Source organism: Plutella xylostella, chromosome 9 (genome assembly GCF_932276165.1).
Source record: "Plutella xylostella chromosome 9, ilPluXylo3.1, whole genome shotgun sequence".
NCBI lineage: Eukaryota > Metazoa > Arthropoda > Insecta > Lepidoptera > Plutellidae > Plutella > Plutella xylostella.
Window position 1 is genome coordinate 10415570 of NC_063989.1, and position 17142 is coordinate 10432711.

The window sequence follows — 17142 nt, forward strand, 5'->3', positions numbered from 1 at the left end:
ACATTTGTCCCTGGCCAGTTACTTCTTAACCTGGAATTTCCTCGGAAATCCAAGTACGGGAAAAGCAAGAAGCTATAAATAGTATACATATAGAGACTCTATTAAAAGGTGTTAGCGGTTAGTTGTTTATAAAGGCAGTATCCATAACTTAAGCACTTTCATTAAGAGACAATAATCTCTGGATCTAGTCGAATGTTAGTGTAATGCACTAAAGTATATATTTTACATTAGGTAGGTATATCAGATATGTTTATCTGTTTTCTGTTGACTGCATTGCTCTGTTATTTTTAGTGCATGTTCAGCTTAACAAGTTGGCGTCATAACGTTTATTCTAAAAATAGTATCCATCGATCGATACGGTCATTACACGGATCACTTATTACACACACGTAAAAACACTTTCAAAACATTAATTTGCGTTCATAAATACTTAGACCAGATAAATGAGATGATTAATATTTTTAATAACATATCATTATCTATGTCTAAAGATGATACGTTGAAAATATTAAAACACAAATTATAGAGTAACCGAAACAAAGATTGAAAGTGGATACAAGAAGGTAGTAAGTAAGAAGAGCCATAATTTAGGATTAAATCTCATTGAACAAACTGCAAAGAAGACATTTGCCAGAACGCCTCCACAAATACTTCCTCTTTTTGGAGCAGAACCGGCATAAAAATTCATAATGGTTATAAACGACACATTTGCGCTCCATGAGATCGGCAGTTGAACGTAAAAAAGTTTTAACTGAGGCAGTTTTATAATGCGACGATGGAATATCTCACACACGACAAAAACCTGCTGACAGCGACGACTCGTATATTTATGAATGGTTAACTAGCCAGCTATTCGTGAATATTATTTTTTGTTACCGCGATCTTTATCACCGTGTCTGAGGGCTATACAATTTAAAGATCTATCTTAAAAATGGCAAGATATACACGTCGAGTTATTTAAAAGCCGTGACTCAAGTGCTTTAAGTACCTAAGCAAAAACTGCTCTCGACTGACGCCAATATCTAGTAGCGAGATCTCATAAAATATGCAAAGCAAACTGATATGACTGGAGCGTAATATCAAGTTGCCCGCTAATGCAACCTGGACCTTCCGTGTAGAAGCATAATTTATAGTCAAGGAACTTAATATCTAGATCTGCCTAATGGAAGCAAACACAACCGGTTATAGGATAGCATCGGGATTGTAAACATTATTGCAACCGGAATTCTAATATATTAACATTATAGTGTCATCCATATAAATTATAAAATATGTAATTCTTAATCCATAATCCAAATGATGTTATTTCAAAAATATAAACTAGAACATGTTTAAAACATTTGAAGGCTTGTATCTCGTGCACAAATCGCATACTTAACCTTTATTATTTTATGCTAAAGCTGTTTAATGATGACTGAAGAAATAGCGTTCACATCACTTCGGGCTTCGGGTAACGTTTTTATTATTTTGCTATATTAATATTCTCATTTAAAACTTGATTGCGGACTTAATATGACGTTTCATTATCATTACTAAAGTCAGATTTTTTGCACGGAACAATGGGCAGTTAAAATAAAGGAGGATTTATAAGAAAAACATATCTGCAACTAGTATTTTTATTGCATATAGGTACAAGTAATTCTTATACGGTTTATTAAATGTAAGTGCATTCTTCTTTAGCAAAAATATATTGTGAATTGTAAAGTGATAAGAAATTACTGGCTGCTAATTAGTCACTAATTACCAGTCGACTAGGATGAAGCTGTTGTAATAATTTTAATTGGTGTCCTGTGTAGCCAGTAAATTATTTATGAAATGAGTCACATTTTATTCTGTTGCTATTATTTTATGTGGTTTTATCAACATTACACTCCGATGAAAAAGGAAGGAGTTTGACGAGTGTATCTGTGTGTCTGTCTGGCCACGTAGGTCCTAAATAAACTAAGGTACATGCTTGTGGTAAGATAAGGACAAATTACCGTGGCTCTCTTTGGGTGAGGCCTAAGTTCAGTAGTGGACGACTACGGGCCGATGAACGGTTAATGAACCGTCGATTACTGTCGCCTCAATATTCCATCCAACGATTTTTTTCACCCACAAATTAGAACGTTACTGTTTGGGCAATTCTGTGAGATATTACTAATCAGTTACTATAAACTATAATATGTGGGCATTTCACAGACGGGCATTCGACTCCAAACTAGGCAGAGCCTGTAATTCAGTTAGTTCGTCTGTTCATGAACCTATTCTATTCTATTCTTAAAGGGCCGAAGCTCCTACTGTACGTGGCCATCTTGAGAGGAACCTGATCATGTACCATTAGGGACTCTCATCCTTAACGGAAGCTGCAATACTTAGGCCATATAATGCGCAATGACAAATATGCCCTCCTGCAACTGATACTGCAATGGAAAATACAGGGCAAGAGAAGACCTGGCCGTAGACGCACCCACTGGCTACAGAACCTTGCCGAATGGTTCAATATGTCCTCCATAGAGCTGTTCCAAGCTTCAACATCCCGGGCCCAAGTGGCCATAATGATAGCCGACCTACGACAGTAGATGGCACCTCACGAAGAAGTTTATATTGACGGCCCACTGGTGTAGGGATTACAGACCCTAACTGCTAAGCCGAAGGTCGCAGGTTCGATTCCCGGCTGGGGCAAAATTTGTTCTTGGGTGTTGATATTTATAATTAATATTTATCTATCTATGTATTTGTGTAGATATACTAAGACCTTACTTCATAGGATCATTCCTATAGTAAGCTCTTCCCGAGATCTTCACAACATATATCAGCTGTCCGATACCCATAATACAGGCTTTGCCTAGCTTTGATCGGTTGGCTGTGTGTGAGATGTCCCCACATTTTTATGATTATGTTATACTTCATCATCATCATCATCATGTCCTCCACACCGTATCTGGCGACGGCGACTCCTGTATGTTCAATCCGGGTTGTTGTTCCGGCTCTGATGTGACTTGCAAAGCCAAACAGCAATACTATCTTACCTTGTGGTCGAAGCTGAAGGCGGTCTCGGGGCGCAGCGGGCAGGGCAGCCCGCACTTGCAGGTGCCCGTCGTCTGCAGATACTCGCGCAGCTGCTGCAGCGTGCTCAGCGCCGTGCCGCTCGGACTGCGGGGGAGGAGCTGGTGTTAGAGATGGGTGTCAGGACTTATGGGCAACTCAAAGTGACATGGTTTTATTCATCGTATAAATATAAAATTTCCTGATGAACGTAAATATTTTCAACCTACTCTCCGTTCGGATAGGGGGCTCTTTCTGTGGGATATTGGGATGGGATTGGTATTGGAATAATAATGTAAACGAGTATAAACTTATTGTGTTGTATTTAAGAAAAGTAAGTTATGTACTTGCTCTATGTGCACATGACGTCTGTCTCTTTCATCTTGCCTGTCTAACCGTGTACATATTAAATAAAATCCAAATTATAAAAAGTAATCCCGCTGCTTTTAGTTACGCCTACCCAATAATTGGAACTATGGGGATGTGGCTAGCCTACGGTAGATAGTTTCAAACAATTTGGTAGTTAAAGAGTTCGCAGCGAATGCACCTTGCCAAACTAACAAACTGCCTATTTATTAATTCCAAGATTGAAACTTGGTTAGTTTGAGAAAGCATAAAATGTTATCGCAGCCAACTTCAGCAAATATCCAGTTGTTTGGACTGAAGTGTTTTTCACATTTGAAAGACGCAGGTAGATTATCTAAAGGTTTCAAAAACATAAAACAGTACATTAACGCTAACATAGCGCTAACACGACCATAGTATAGTCACGTGTGTATTCGAATATTTCATATCGTCGTGTTCCTCCCTGAAAGCTCAAAGGCGTTTCAGTGCACCAAATGTTTGTGCACCTTTGTACGTGACGGGCCCGGACCGCCCAAAGATCAATTAAAACGTCAAGTCTCCCGGAAAGTCATTGAAATACGCGACCCGCGCCCGCGTTCACGCTTAGACGAGCAATCCTTTCATAAAACGCAGTGCTGATTCACTTTGGAATTAATAGAGAGGGCTCGTTGACTACAGGGGGTGGCGCAGTGATTCGTGTAACCGATCGGAGGTGAGCTATGCTGAAACGCGGACGCTGCAAAAGGAGGCAGTCAACCGCGCCGGCCACTGGCGGGCCGATCACCCGGATAACTGCTCCGGACCCACAATCGATATTTAATTTCTGGACGTTCGGGATTGCTTGCTGACCTCACAAGCGGCTAATATACCCTTTGTCGCATTAGGGACGATGATCAATCGCTGCAAACGGCAGAGATAACTAAATTGCAAGTCTCTAGCAGCGTGTAATATGCCTCTGTTGTACCTACTTGTCTCATAATTGAGCTATTGTTGTGCGTGTGAATACAATGCCAAGAGATAGTTATCAAATATGAAGACTCCATCGTTGAAAACAAGACGGCGCAACATTCCGTACATATCTTAGCAGCCATTAACAGCGATTTGCAAACAACACAATCCATTTACGATGACAACGTAGTGCACCGCATGCCTCGAGCGCTATTACACCTCGAGCCGTTTTACAAACAACCTCTTTCATACTCTATATGATAATTCCGGCCGATTGTTCACGGTCTGGTACACTGCAAAGGTGAGCCGCGACCGCAAAAAAGGATTTTTGTTTACCCGCTTTTTAAATGCGTGCCCGGCGCGGTGTCTGCGGCTTCGGCCACTGCGTATAGTTCGCGGTTGGTTCGCTTTTAGCATTGTTGGGGGAGCAACCAGCTGCCGGTAATTACTCGACACGCGGACCCTTTCGCACCTTGCACACGCGATACACCCCCTTAATAGTGTATTGATTCTGCTAAGTACTCGTTATTTTTTGCGTCTACGCTGCACACGCGGAAATGACGCGGCCGTGAATAATGTGCTCAGAGAAATGCTCGCTCTGCAGCCACGGAGAGCAGGCGGAGAAAGCCTGATTGTTGGCAAGGCTACATTTTCCTGCGCATAAATTATATACATCAACAAATTACGAGGAGTTTAAGCAAGAGTTATCGAATGAAAGCTGTAATAGGCTGAGTGAAGTAGGGAAAATAAAGAGGTTACTAATCGTCGTCGTAACAGGAGGCTGTAAATAGGGGAGGAAGTTCGCGCGTAAATTACTGAAGATTAATAGACTTAAGCACCTTCACCTGAATCGGATCTCCCTCGGGATCAAATTAACAACACCCCATTCGAGCTAACTAATTGTATTTGTCAATGTATTGTCTAACAATTGAGGCAAATTAAATTAATAGACCCTAGAGCGAAGCCTTCGGAAAGCTTTCATCTCAAATGCAGGCTTGTTTATCGGATATTTAATTTGAAGATAGAATTACAAGAGATTCAGGAAATTTCAAGAGATACTGAAATGCTTAAAATGTAAAAAAGGTATGAATATATTCCCATATGAACGATTGCCACAATAAGCTTAGGATTCCCAAAACAGTTATATGATTTATCTCATAAATGTTGCACCAGATTCCGTGTTAAGCCGATAAAGGCATAACGAAGCCGCAGTGAGGAGGGAAGCCGAGATGGGATGACAAGCCCTTCACCGACACCCCCCGATCTGTCGACAGCTCGCTTCAACGTGCCCTACAAGGATATACCATCCCGAAACGAAATGCTGCACTCCATAAAAGAGTGATCGGGACCAAAAAAATATTAAAAAGCCATTTCAACTGGCCTTGATTGCTAAAAGCCTTGACTTTAAATAATCCTGTCGACGCGACAGTATTTCGAAAGAGCGTTTAAATTAAATCTCAGAAATATTAATTTATTGGAACATAATGACTGTCTCGAAAAGCTAGTTCTGCGAAAAAACGTATTTCAACTTAGTGACAGAGACAACCTGGCGTAGCCTTGGAGAATATGACTAATCGATTCTTTCCTTAACAACAATTTTAGCGGCTACTTCGATGTTATAAAAACAATTTAATATCTCTTTTACCTCCTCAATCTAGGTTTTGCTATGTTTAATGACGTCACCGTAGGTAAATGAAATCGTGAGGAACACACTGCGATGATTCAAAAGGTTCAGTGAATCATCGCAGTCTAAAAAATATGTCCAAGCATTCCCGATCAGTGATCACACAACAGGAGCAATTTGTCTAGCGACTGAGTAATTGAGATCTAAGGTCATTGGAGTAGCTGGTGAGACAGGACACGCAGGATTCTATAAAGAATAGGTAGTATCTAAGCATAAAATAGACAGCATCGATTAGCATTCAGTGAATTTGGCGCTTGCAACAGTGATTGATCTCATTTCCTTTGTGATCCCAGGCGGGGCTTCATATAATGGTTGAGATGCCTTGGCCCAAAGCCAACGTTGGCTGCCATAATGGATGTAAGACGACAGTATTCAAACCTAAACGAAAAATCCATTTCGATGGGTGTAAATATTTGGTATGGAACAGCTCAAACTCTATAATCTTTCTTAATCTACACTGCCAGTATAGGAGTGTAGCCAGATTATACATACATCGACTAATCGATGGCAGCGTTGTAAATAAGAAACTTTCGGAACCAAAACATCGAGAATACACATAATAACTCTTTTATGAAACAGAAATACGATATAGGTACTCACTATAATATATTTACGGGAGCCGCGATTCGCGCGATGTGTTTACTGAAGGGCAATTCGTCCCGCACTGGGGTGATTCTCCAAAAACCGCTCAAAAAGCATAATTTCTTTGGCGCATTTTTTTTTTACTGTTGTTTGAATATTATACCCCACATATTGTAGAGGCTTTAGACCTCTTTAGTTATCTCTTATTGGCCCTGAAATCTATCGAGCCGATTCAAAGTTACAGCGATTTTAAATAATTTTGGGCCAATGGAATTAGATTGGCACCAATGAAATTAGAAAACACACCAAAGAAATTATAAAAGGCCCCAAAGAAGTTAGTTTTAAGAACAAAGAAATTAGAAATTATTTTAAAGAAATTAGTTTTATACGTAGATTGCAAAAAATACACAACAAAACTAAAAATCACGCATATCTTTATTTGTTTTTAACATAATTACCTGATCACGTAAGGGTGCAAGGGTTCTCAACATCCCAATGAATCAATTGCCAACCTCACCTGCCCGTGGTGCACTCTGCTAAATAACAGACGAGGCTCTGGCGACCGGATGATGGCGGTATAACCATCCAAAAACAGCTACACTAAATCCCATAGGCTGATGGGCAGCACCGTCACCGGTATAAAAAAGTGTAAAGAGGACGAGGACACGATGACCCTGGAGTCCGGCCACATTTTCTACCATCAGGAGGGCGACCAACTGTCCCAAGGTGGCGTAGGATTCCTCGTCAACAAGACCCTTGTCAACAACGTAGTGGAGATCAGCAGTGTGTCAAATCGGGTAGCGTACCTAGTACTTAAACTAACCGAGAGGTATTCCTTGAAGGTCTGAAGGTCGTACAGGTATATGCACCAACCTCAGTATACGAGGATATCTCTAGGGCTATCACGTGTACTGCTAGGACCCAATACACCGTTGTGATGGGTTACTTCAACGCCAAAGTGGGAGTACAAGAATGCGACGAATCGAGGGTAGGACATCATGGCTTTGGTAGCAGAAACCAGAGAGGGCAAATGCTTGTAGACTTCCTCGAAACGGAGGGGCTTTCTTTCTGATGAATTCTTTCTTTGAGAATCGGCCCCAGAGGAAGTGGACATGGGCAAGCCCCGATGGTAGGACGAAAAACGAAAAAGACTTCATTATGACTGACAAGCGGCACATATTCAAAGATGTCCCAGTGAACAATAGGTTTAAAACTGGGAGTGATCACCGACTTCTCCGAGGCACTCTGAATATCAACGTCAAGCTGGAGAGGAGACGTCTGGTGAAGTCGACCCTTCGTCCCACACTGCACCAAATTGGAGCTGGCAACACCAGCTTCTAGAGAGAACTACAGTTCTTCAGAAGGGTGACCAAACCCTTCTGAAGAACTATAGACCGATCTCGCTTTTAAGCCATGTATACAAGCTGTTCTCAAGGGTTATCACGAATGGTCTTGCCCAAAAGTTAGACGAGTTTCAGCACCCGGAGCAGGCTGGGTTTCAAAAAGGCTTTAGTACAATAGACCACATCCACACAGCAAGGTAGATTATACAGAATACCGAAGAGTATAATCAGCCTCTGTATCTAGCCTTTGTGGACTATGAAAAAGCCTTCGACTACATCGAGATCTAAGCAGTTTTGGAATCCTTGCAGAGATGCCAAATCGACTGGCGCTATATCGAGGTGTTGAGGTATCTGTACAATGCCGCTACTTAGACTGACCACAAGACCACTATCCAACTGCAACGTGGAGTGAGACAGGGGGATGTGATATCTCCGAAACTGTTCACCAATGCATTGGAAGATATCTTTAAGACGTTGGACTGGAAAGGACATGGCATATGTATAAATGGCGAGTACATGTCACCTCCGCTTCGCGGACGACATCGTTATTATGGCAGAATCTCTGCAGGAAGTTAGCTGGATGCTAAGTGGCCTAAATGCTGCTTCCCGACGTGTAGGCCTCGGTATGAACTTGGACAAGACGAAAGTCATGTACAATGCTCACATGAAACCGGAGCCGGTCGTCGTTGGTGAGGCAACAATCGAAGTTGTGCATGAATATGTCTACCTCGGGCAGACTATTCGGCTAGGCAGAAGCAACTTGGACAAGGAGGCTGCAAGGCGCATCCGACTGGGTTGGGCTGCATTCGGGAAACTTCGTCACATATTCTCCTCGTCCATTCCTCAGAGCCTGAAGACAAAAGTCTTAAAACAGTGCGTCCTGCTAGTGATGACGTATGGTGCTGAGACGTGGACACTGACGGTAGGACTGGTCCACCGATTTAAAGTAGCTCAGCGTGCTATGGCTCTCCATAGAAACCCCAAGCATAAATCTCTAGTTATGCTTGGGGTTTCTCTGATGGATCGTATCAGAAATGAGGTTATCCGTCAGAGGACTAAGGTTACCAACATAGCTGTCAAAATATGCAACCAGAAATGGCAGTGGGCTGGTCATATCTGCCGAAGAACCGATAACCGTTGGGGTAGACGAGTTCTCGAGTGGAGACCACGAACAGCCGACCTTAGGCGGGTAGCCGGTAGTGGATGGATGAGGAAGGCCGAGAACCGAGTGTTGTGGCGCTCCTTGTGAGAGGCCTATGTCCAGTGGATGATTATTGGCTGATGATGATGATGAGAGAATTAACCATAATATACATTGAATGCATAAAGTTAGCGTAATTAATGGTTTTTCATACTCAATACTAATTTATTTGTATCAAAACTAATTTCGTTGGCGCAGTATGCCAAAGAAATCCAAAGAAATTATTGCCAACGAAATTAGAAATCATCACTTAAAATTTATTTTAACAGAAAGCTGATGTACAATTGGAACCTCTTATTGACACGTGCATACTGTTTGAATAGATATACGTGGACAAAAATATGTATGCAACCAAAACAAATAATAGCATGAAAGTAACAATCGAAGAAATTAGGCACTCACCTGACCAAAACACGGTATGGCACAAAAAAAAAATTTTTTTCGTCATACTCCGTAAACTTACGCTCCTCTGCTCCTGATCAAAGATAGTGGGGGACTGAACGGTGAGGGACGCATGGTGATTATATCCGGTGATCGTTTAAACGCAGAGTAGGAAGACGGTATCGTTACGCCAAAGAAGTTAGTTTTTTTTCTCGGACAAAATTGAATGGGTTATATTTTTGAAAACTAAACCTAAGAGTGAATAGAAACCTAATTTACAGTTACCATAAGTATCTGTTATAATCATAACATATAAATCATAAGCTTATTTTACGTTTAAAAGTGAGTTTTTCTTGACCTAAAAATAAAATCAAGTGAAGGACGCGCCAAAGAACTTATGATATTGAGTTTAAAAACATCATTGTCGCTTTCTTTATAAATTTATGAATTTTATTACTAATGTATAAAAACGGTCACAAGATACATTATTCAAAAAAAAATACATCCTGGTATAAAACTATCAATTTCATGTATTTTATGGCTTGGACATACCTAAATCGCGTCATTTGAGAATCACCCACTGGCCTATTGAAAAGTGGGCATTAAACGTGGCCAACCAATACCGAAACGCACTTGAAAAGACATAAAAACCATTTATAACTTCTTAATCCACCCAAAGGACTTATTAACTGCGAAGAAACAGCTCTTTAGTAGAGAAATATTACCAATGGGTTTGCAATGTGTAACAACGTCATGCATATGGTGATAAAATAAAATTAAACCAACATAAACTATTGAAGAGATCTACCTTATTGTAATGTAACACATTAACCTGTAAATAGCGTGTATGGCAATTTACTATGCATTAATAGCATATGGACGTTGAAAGGGTAGCCAAGTTGGTTCCGGAATAATGGAATCACACATAACTTTATCGGCAAAGCTCCTGAATAATAATTGTACCACATTCGCACATTGAATAATAATTAGTTCTCGGCTCGTAAATATGTACATATAAAACGATCTGGGATTATTAGAGCCACGATTTATACTATAAATGTCCTATTTAGCACTATCCAATGAGCCAGCAGAAAAGTCTTATTAATACTGTCTCACTAGCGGATTTAAATATTTAAGTCTTAAATGATAATAGAGTAGATATTCGTATTTCACAATCCTAACAGTAGGTATTTGACTCTGAACACAATAAGTTCATAATATAACCAGCAAGTTACAACCATCATTTTGATAAAATTATTCACAGCATTTGAATTCATTAACATATACAAGAACTAGACAAAGCAGAACTTGTATTCAGCTTGTACAAACAACTTTTTGCCATCGACATTATAGCCAGGTTTTTTATCATTATAAGCATGCACAGAAGTGTCAATACTAATAAAATACTGGTGCTTAAAACTAAAGGTGAGCTAGAGCTATTAAAATTAGAAACCAGATTAATAAACTACCTCAAAGATGAGATAATACAGCAGGGGCTGATGTTGAAATAACCTGTAGATGGTTATCACGAACATGATTAGAATACGTTGAACAGATAACTGACAGGCATAACTTAGCCGCTGATGAGGACGTCAGATAACGACAATTTATGCCATTTTAACTTGTCTCAGTGAAGAAGTTATTTGTGTCAGTATGAACGGAAATGTGAGCTACAAGTTAGATATGAGAACCGTTATAAATAACCAAAAGAATTGGCGCACCTAAAACTATGGTAGACTATTTAACAGTACCGGTGTTTGTATAAAAAAAACTAATAGAAATTATGATTGCGGTTTACTCTAGACTTAGACCTTATGCTCAAAAATATATTTAAGGTAAAGTACTGATTTAGAACATACAACATACAATTCATTTCATTAGCATAAATGAACACCTACAGTTTGTACATAATAACATGAATACTAAGTAGCAAAACATTTTACAGAACGAACGAAGAAATACAAAAGTTACTGAAACACTTGACTCAAAATATCCTGCTTGAGACATGCTTGTTTACATTTTAAAAGACCTGCCAAACCGAACAATACGGGCCATTATCGGAGAACTGACTGTTACATTGACGAGTGTTGCTTTACAACAACATTATCAACAGGGTGAGCCCGAAGCTCGTAGCTCGATAACAACTTGAGTCACGAAAGGGTTTCCCTGAGTGAGTCACACCACAGTCCCGCTAGGGAGCTCTGTCACAACGTTGCACAATACTGACGACGCCGGCAAATAAGGAAGCCATGCAAAAGAGGTAATGTGCATGTTAACCAGCTCATAACTGAAGCTTCAAATTAGATAATTTATAAGCGATATAACATAGACACAACATTGCAAAAACGCGAGAGCGTATCGTTTTACAACAAATATTAAGTTGCCTCAAAAGGTACTAAAACCACCGGCTTGTTCAAGCTTAACACATGTAATACGTAACGCCACTCAATGTTTACCTCCTCAAACATAGACAGGGTACGTCAACGCCGAAGCTCCCTTCAAAATGAGCCTTGTTGGGGTAAACATTGAAATTCGATACTGCCACGAGCGTCCTTCCCTTATGCTTCCCTCATACGTGCACCTCGCTATATGGGGAGAGTGGCGAACGGCAAACACGGTTCAGGTTGGATTCACAGTGACAAGACAAATAACCACGTGTTTCCTATTAGACAGTGCAATGCATGTAGACGGGTATGTAATTTGATACTCGTAAACTCTCCTTATGCACCCACACACTATAAACCCACCGGAGAGATAATTTCGTCTCTTTTGTCAGCGGGATCCATCATTGTTCGAATTTACGCAGACTGTGCATAAATTTTTAAGGAGTGGTACAAAAGTAATCCCCTTTCAAGCAAGTCAATGTGATTTGTTCGGATTACGAACTTTTATTGGGGCTGACGAAAAGAGTGCAAGGATTGACATTATTGGATTTGTATCCAGCTACTAAATATTCCAGGCAGCGACAAGACCAAAGCGTTCAAGTGTTTACAGAGTTCCGACGGTGATTTTCCTTTTTTCCTTCAGAGCAGGTACTTACTTCCCCTTTTACATGAACCCTGTGTTCAGAGCAACGACTCGCCTTCATAGATTATTCATCCCACGTTCGCACAATACAAACAACGACAAAATAACAATCTAGCATATTGCTATTGCCATACAAGAAAACCTCCAGTACGTTTAACCGACAATATTGGATATTCCCTGTAGACAACCCTTTACGTTAGAAGACTGCTAACCAATTGGACATAATTGATTTTTATGAACATCTGTTTTGCAACATCTGTTCAAAACAAAACATCTAAGAGTTCAAATTTGAAGAATGCAATTTATTTCTAAAAAAACGCTCTCATCGGCTTACAATAAATAAATTTGAATAAAAACCATCGCTTCCTACACACATCATTTATTATGAAAGCGGGGACGTCCCCACGCAATTCAATAAAGAGCTAAACAAGAGCAGCCGACTCGCGGACGCAATCGGTTTTACATAACCCGTTGGCATCAAATATCCATTGAAAGGAGATCTATCGACGTTCGATATCCTGCATGTCTATGGCTGGTTTAATGAAGTTCCGGAAGGGGGTTGGGAGATCATTTTGTGTTGGTGTAGTTTATATCAGAGCGTCGTCGTCGGTCAAACGCGCGAGCTACAAATTGAGCTTTTATTTATTCATGCGAGGGGAGCCGCGAGCTTGATATGGGTCGGGGTCGGACGCTCGATAAAGGACACTCTTAGTTCAACTCCCATCAAAGGAGTTAGCGAGGTCCCACGTCATTGTTTCATTCAATACACACAGTTATCCAACGCAGAATAATTTATAGCCTGCATGACGTATGAAGTGGTGAATATTTAAATGCATATCAAATTCTATACTTATTGGATAGGGAATTGAATTCAGTTCGACGTTTACAAAATTAATAATGGTTTTGAAAAAGGTGGATGGAACATTGGCTTCTTGAAGCTTTGATTAATAATAATAACATTATTGTTCAAAGAGTATCCAATAAGAATCAGAATGACAGGTATCGATCATATATAGTTTCTTCTTTCACTTATAAAATAATTAAAAGTTGTGTAAACACCTATTCCTAGATATAATTTTTTTCTCATTCATCAACAAATTACCAAAGCATATGCCATCAAAATCGTTCCAATTCTTCTATAGATTGAGTGAATCACTTTGAGCACTTCAATGGGTGTTTTGCTTGGAGCGCTAAGGCAACATTTGCGCCTATATTGCTTCATTACCCGAGCAATGTTTGCCGCGCTTCCCCTATTTCTATTAAGTGAGTCCCTCGCGTGTTCCGACTCCTGCAATAGAAGAGGCAGTAGGCACCCCGGCCACTTCCTGACGGCAGCCAGTGGCCCGGCCCAGGGGAATGCCCCCTACACCTCGCACGCAACACTTTCAGCGATTCCCCAACACCTACAACTATTACAGAGGCAAGCCAAAACAACCGCGTTTTCAATTAAACCTTTCATTGTCTGATCCATCAGCCGGTTTATCGATTAACCGAATTAACATTCATGCGGGCATGCTGGGTGCTGTTGTTCTGAAAGATTCCCTTATCTATTTTTAACGAAGTATTCTTTTATTTTTTGCCCGGCGATGTTGGCTTGTAAAGTTGCATAGTCAAGCAGGTTTCTTCACATGTAAGATAACAACAAAACACCCGCAGCGCGCCACATTTCATTAGCTTATCGCTAAGCTAAGCGACTGGCTTGCAAGGCAAGCGTGCCTCCTTATCACATTTTTGCTAGAGTTAAGCAACAGAGTACTTAGTTTTATTTATTACACTTCATTTCATTCTTGCATTGCAAGTAAAGGTTTATTCAAATTAAATATCTACCAATAAATCCCTCTTGAAACTCTTTACTTTTGAGTGCGTGCTCTGCAAATCGATGAAGTCTAGACGAGCTTGTTTTCAGTGCCACAACCTCTATCTCGCTGGAACGGTCACTAACTTTACACCTTTTTTACGAACATGTTTGTCCCTTTGGCGATAATCGCACGTATTTATTTAATGGACGAGACACCTGCAGTTTGAAGCGTAGCCGACTAAATAAATTACCTCGAACACAGCACGACATGTAACAACGTCTAGTTTTTCTGTTAGGCGCGACGGTTTTTGCTACATTCATGGCAGGATAGCCTTGAGCTTGAGCCCCAGTACAGTAAGTAATAGTCGATTCTGTGGGAACGATTTAGAGCACACGTTGTGCCGCGTCTGGGGCCCATGTGAGCGCGGGCATCCGGTGCAGCCAGAAGGGTTGTCGGACAAACCGCGCCTCGAGAAATGCTTGAGAACCAACTTTATTTATCGCTCTTTGTCTTCACCCGTGAACGTATTTATGGCGACGACGTCTCCTTAACTTCCTTCTCTCAGATTAATTAGCCATTCATTACCACACAATACGTATAAGTTTCGCCATTATTTCACTAAATCGTCCTTTGAAAAGTTATAAATTGTATAACAACAAACAGTTAATAAGCGTGGCCGAGCCGAGTATTATTTGTTGTTGCTTTAAATACGCTGTGTAAGTATCCACCCATCGTCCGCAGCGTGCCTCTTTTAATAGAGCAATAAAAAATGTTCGACTTGGCTTACGTAATCCGTATTATATCTCGGCTCACTTTGAAGGTCATCGTTAAATCCTAAGCCTTTTAAGCAGTGTAATGAATCTGAAGAGTCGGATATAGGTCCACTTCCGTTTGAAAAGGCCATTGTGTGAAGATAAATTGTTTTCGTTTGTAGTTTGGCTTCTTGCTATGAAAGTCGGTGTAGATAATCGCTGCACGTTTATTAAACGCAGCATATGTGCGACAAGCGAGGAGCACGTAGGTACTTACTTCAAAGCAAATGTCACCACGTCAAATAGAATCAGGTCAGTAGTCATCACACGGGTGACACCCGCGCATTAGCAATCATGTGACGCAAGATTCAGCCATTGCTCCTGGTAGGTACCCCTACCATCCACTTTACTAAATCGCTGATGATGATACGTTCTTTTTGCAACCGTAGCACTAGCTGTTATACTATTTATATTGAATTGAATGAGATAAGGATAATATATGGTAGTTGGCCCATTTCATTTATAAGTATCATTATAGCAGATTTTCCCTGCAGAGGGTTGAAGGCCGAAAAGAAAAGGTTAAAAGATACTAATTAAATTACTAATGAAGAGGATAATCACAACTCAGTATTTGACAAGTTCAGTTCGAGTTTGAAATGTTCACGTATTCCGTGATTATCTTAGAAGAGGCATAATTATGTGGAAAAAGTGATGATCTAGCATTCTTACCTTCTTATCGGTATAATTTTGCTTTGCGAATACAACTTCAATAAGCAATTCCAACTAGCGGTCAAAACTCTTTGTCGGAGTATTTACATCCAATTTGCATTTTGTTTTTTAAAAATAGACCAAATTAACTTGATTAGGTAACTTTGTATAAAACCTGCACATGCACACTTTCGGGCAACTCACGTGCAAATAATAGCAACAATGTAATTTGTTGTTTTATACGCTTGTTCCTCGAACTGCATCCAGCAATCGAGAGCAGAGACCAAATTACAGACAACATTGTGTAGCAGTTAATTACACCGAAACTGTGTACCTAATTGTACAAGCATAGACTTCGCCATTAATTAGGATAATTACTCTGCGGGTGATTTGCATATCACAAGATTGGTTTAATTCTTTACAAGTAAACACATACTGCAAGGTTACTTACAAGGTGCAATTAATATAGCTTCGGTATCAAATTAAATGCTCGCCACGGATGTGGGTGGTTGGAATGACATAGCACCTTTTTTGTATGGTTTGAGCAAGAACATAAAGAAGCAAATAAATACCAAGTAAATAGTGTTGAGCCCACAGGTACCCTGTTTCAAAAAGACTCAGTAATAAGCGGGTGTTAAAGAATTTAATTGCTGCCTTTGTTTGCCTGCGGCTGGGCTACCTTAAAAGGTTTAAGTGACCGGGTTTTTATTCAAAATTCTGAGTTCAGTGAACACTTTGATGGCTAGTTGCCAAGGGACTATATATCGATATAATTTGTGCAATACCTACGTATATATATACTATATTATAATTAGTATAACTAACATTCTATGAATATACTGTGTTCGCAAAGTAACTAAATCTAACTTTTAGCCTCAAGTACCTCACTAAGGATGCCTGCGGAATGGATTTTGAGTGAAAATGCAGAAAAGCAAGTTTACTTTTAGTTGTTATTTATGGTACAAAATTTTGCAAAAATCCTCATGCTTATGGTATGCATTTTGTATTGTTTTACCCATGACCCATGAATGCAGCATCGTATTTCACAATAGCCATTCATCACAAAAAGAGGCTATAAATTCTAAATTAGGGACATTGTAAAGTTTTACGGACTCCTTGGCTCATTCGAGTTCATATTTCTCTTTTGTAATAAAATATAAAACAAAAAGTTAGTATTTCACGAAACCCACCATAAAAGATAGTCAAATAACCCAATAATGTTATATTGTAAAGATGATAATTACACACGAAGACAAATATGATAATCGACTGAATTGCCAGTAATTAATAGTCATTAAGCTTGTTATAAAAGGGAATAATAGACATCGCGTTTGCATTGCGTGAT

The 17142-nt window shown here is 39.9% G+C and overlaps 1 protein-coding gene and 1 non-coding gene across 5 annotated transcripts in view; one reads left to right on the plus strand and one right to left on the minus strand.

Moving 5' to 3' along the window:
* The window catches only part of LOC105387937, a 70105-nt gene that overhangs the window by 48869 nt on the left and 4094 nt on the right, over positions 1-17142 (minus strand). For all 4 annotated transcript variants that reach the window (XR_005253929.2, XM_038108843.2, XM_038108848.2 and 1 more), the window contains exon 2: positions 3012-3135. Coding sequence is in view for 3 of the 4 variants with exons in the window: in XM_038108843.2 (XP_037964771.2) it covers positions 3012-3135 (124 nt within the window). In the remaining variant the exon portion in view is untranslated. The remainder of the gene's footprint in view (positions 1-3011; positions 3136-17142) is intronic.
* LOC125489027 lies at positions 2733-2842 on the plus strand. The gene has a single exon (XR_007266676.1). It is a non-coding gene; the product is annotated as a small nucleolar RNA U3 (small nucleolar RNA).